Raw genomic sequence first — 2,452 nt, forward strand, 5'->3', positions numbered from 1 at the left:
TGGCTTTTGAGAGACTTTGAAATTTGAAGAGATTAAAGGCTCAGGCAGAGATTACTTTTTTCTGCTTTACAACTGACTATATCAACTGAACATTCTTAAGAAGGCAGCTGAAAAACATCCAGTGAAATGTCACTTGTTGGTGGGGCTGTATCTTCAATTTTCTGAGGGAACTTTAAACAGCATCAATAGTGCAATATTTCGTTTCTAATCAGAATACAGGCAGTTAAATCACAAGTAATCCTTTCTCGTTTGCTTGATGAAGGTCAAACACCGGACGACAAGCATAGCATCACAGCTAGAACAACTCACAGGTATCTCAAACCGGATGTGCTGTGTTCGGTTCAAAACAGCAGGAGCTGTAGTTGGGCGCCACGGAGTGACACCGCCAGTGTGCAAACATCCATAGAAAACAATGTGTTTTAATTTTAAAGACGTGACGCGGCGCTTCTTGTCTGGTGTGCGACCACCTTTAGAGTTTGTCTGGATCAGGCGATGTACATCACTGACGTTGATCTTGAAGGCAGCAAGTATAGAATGACATCTTGACAGCTGACAGTTCACTGGAAATGCTCAGGCTGGCTAATCTAAAACCAGGAAGTTACCAGGCATATGGGTCAACTAAGACATTAAAGGCCAGATTTACTAAACAGGGCAAATTAGTGCGAGAGCACAATCTTATAAAAGCTCTGATGGAAGTGGAAATTTCTGTAAGTGATTCTACTGACAAAGTGTGAATGAAGAACACAGATGCTGCAGCTCATTTCCATAATCACCAACATGGCACATAAATTCCGATCAATTCCTTGTGTGTAAATATACTCTGTAATAAAGCTCTTTCTGACTTCTAAAGCAGAGCCGAGGTGCAACATGGGTTAAAGACATGCTGTTTTTAATTGTTAAATAATGGTGCAAATACCAGTAAACTGACTACTGCAAACTTTAGTAAATCACATTTAGTGATTTATTTAAATACTTTCCTCCCATAAATTTTGCGTCTGAAAGGGAAACTCCTACAAATGCATATGCAATTAGGTCAGCCACAAAAATAACTGTGTCCACGTCTTTTCAGTGCTAATGTTTCACGGTATGTCTTTAGTAAATCCTGACAGTAGTTTTTTAACACCAAAAGAGGGTTTGCCCTGGGAAAAGCTGTTAGTAAATCTGGTCCTAAGTTGCTCAATAGGTAGCAAAGCTGTTCTGGACTTGAGTTGATGAAGGAAGGAGAAATAGTTCATTATATACCAGAACTAATATGATCTTCACTTACTACAAACTGAAACAGTCTTTTGTGTCATGAAAAACCTGCATCATTTCCAGTGTGTGTATAAGAGCACATATCTTGTTCAGACTCACTGTGTTTGACAATTCTGACATTCCGCATCTTCTTCCAGACTCTGAAGGGCAGGTTGCCCAAGTACCGTGACACATGAATCAAAGCTCCAGAAGGAATCTGTGGATCCGGCTGTGAGATCTGGACTCTGCAAGAACATTCAGGATCAGAACTGCAGTGGCTTTGGATCAGAAGCAGAGAGAGCAGAGACAGCAGCAGATCACTCACCTTTCCATCGTGACTGGAAACTCCTGCAGAACAAACACACCATTGATCATCAACAACTCCAACATCCATCAATGGATGATCTGAAATCAGACCTTCAGAAAGCAGACGTCACTGGCTTTCATCATCTCCTCTGTTTCTTTGATTGTGTGTGAAAGAGCTGAGATGTGTCTGTTCATCTCCTCCAGCTTCTCCTTCATCATCTGCTTCTTCTGCTCCTCTTCCTCTCTCAGTGCAGTGATTGTAGCTTCTTCTTCATCTCTGAGAAACTGATGAATCTTCTCAAACTGCTGTTTAATCTGACACTCTGTGCGCTCAGCTTGAGACTGAAATCAAATCACATTCACTTCAATCATCTTATACTAGAGCGACATGAAGAGTGAGCGGGTAAACGTGGGTTAGTTAACTACATCTTTGACTTTCTGAAATACTAGTACTGTAGTAGTAAATGTTCCGTCTCTGTAGGTGAAAATACAAATGAATCTCATTAGCCTCTCCTCTCTTCACGAAACATGGAGAAAAAAAATTTTTTTTTAAAAATGGCTTTTTAATAAATACATCACATGATATCATTTAAAAGCACGGCAAATGAACTTTCAAGAAACCTAAGCCACTAAAGCATTTTTGCTTTTTTTTAATGTACGAACTGAAACTTGATTTATTGGTAGACTAGTATTTATGTGAAAAAGGACTTAATGGGGTTTGAGATTAAAACTCACTAAAATGTACTTAAATCCTAAATATTTTCATCTTCACATTTTCTTGACTTCCCTCAGGTAGATGCATCAACAGTTGGACTTGTGAATATTAAAGGGGTGGCTGACAGATTTTTTTCTAGGCTTGATTGTGTTTATGGGGTGCAGTCTAACATGTGTTAATGCTTTGTTTAAAAAAAAA

At 39.2% G+C, this 2,452-nt stretch overlaps 1 protein-coding gene across 1 annotated transcript in view; it reads right to left on the reverse strand.

Annotated features, from left to right (window-relative positions):
* The window catches only part of LOC107748602 (nuclear factor 7, brain-like), a 19,477-nt gene that overhangs the window by 11,185 nt on the left and 5,840 nt on the right, over window positions 1-2,452 (reverse strand). The window contains exons 3-5 of the mRNA XM_016563479.1: window positions 1,651-1,881; window positions 1,559-1,581; window positions 1,354-1,478 (exon numbers count right to left, since the gene is read on the reverse strand). Coding sequence (XP_016418965.1) covers window positions 1,354-1,478; window positions 1,559-1,581; window positions 1,651-1,881 — 379 coding nt within the window. The remainder of the gene's footprint in view (window positions 1-1,353; window positions 1,479-1,558; window positions 1,582-1,650; window positions 1,882-2,452) is intronic.

This window comes from Sinocyclocheilus rhinocerous, unplaced genomic scaffold (genome assembly GCF_001515625.1).
Source record: "Sinocyclocheilus rhinocerous isolate Xijiao unplaced genomic scaffold, SAMN03320098_v1.1 scaffold2575, whole genome shotgun sequence".
NCBI classification, from domain to species: domain Eukaryota; kingdom Metazoa; phylum Chordata; class Actinopteri; order Cypriniformes; family Cyprinidae; genus Sinocyclocheilus; species Sinocyclocheilus rhinocerous.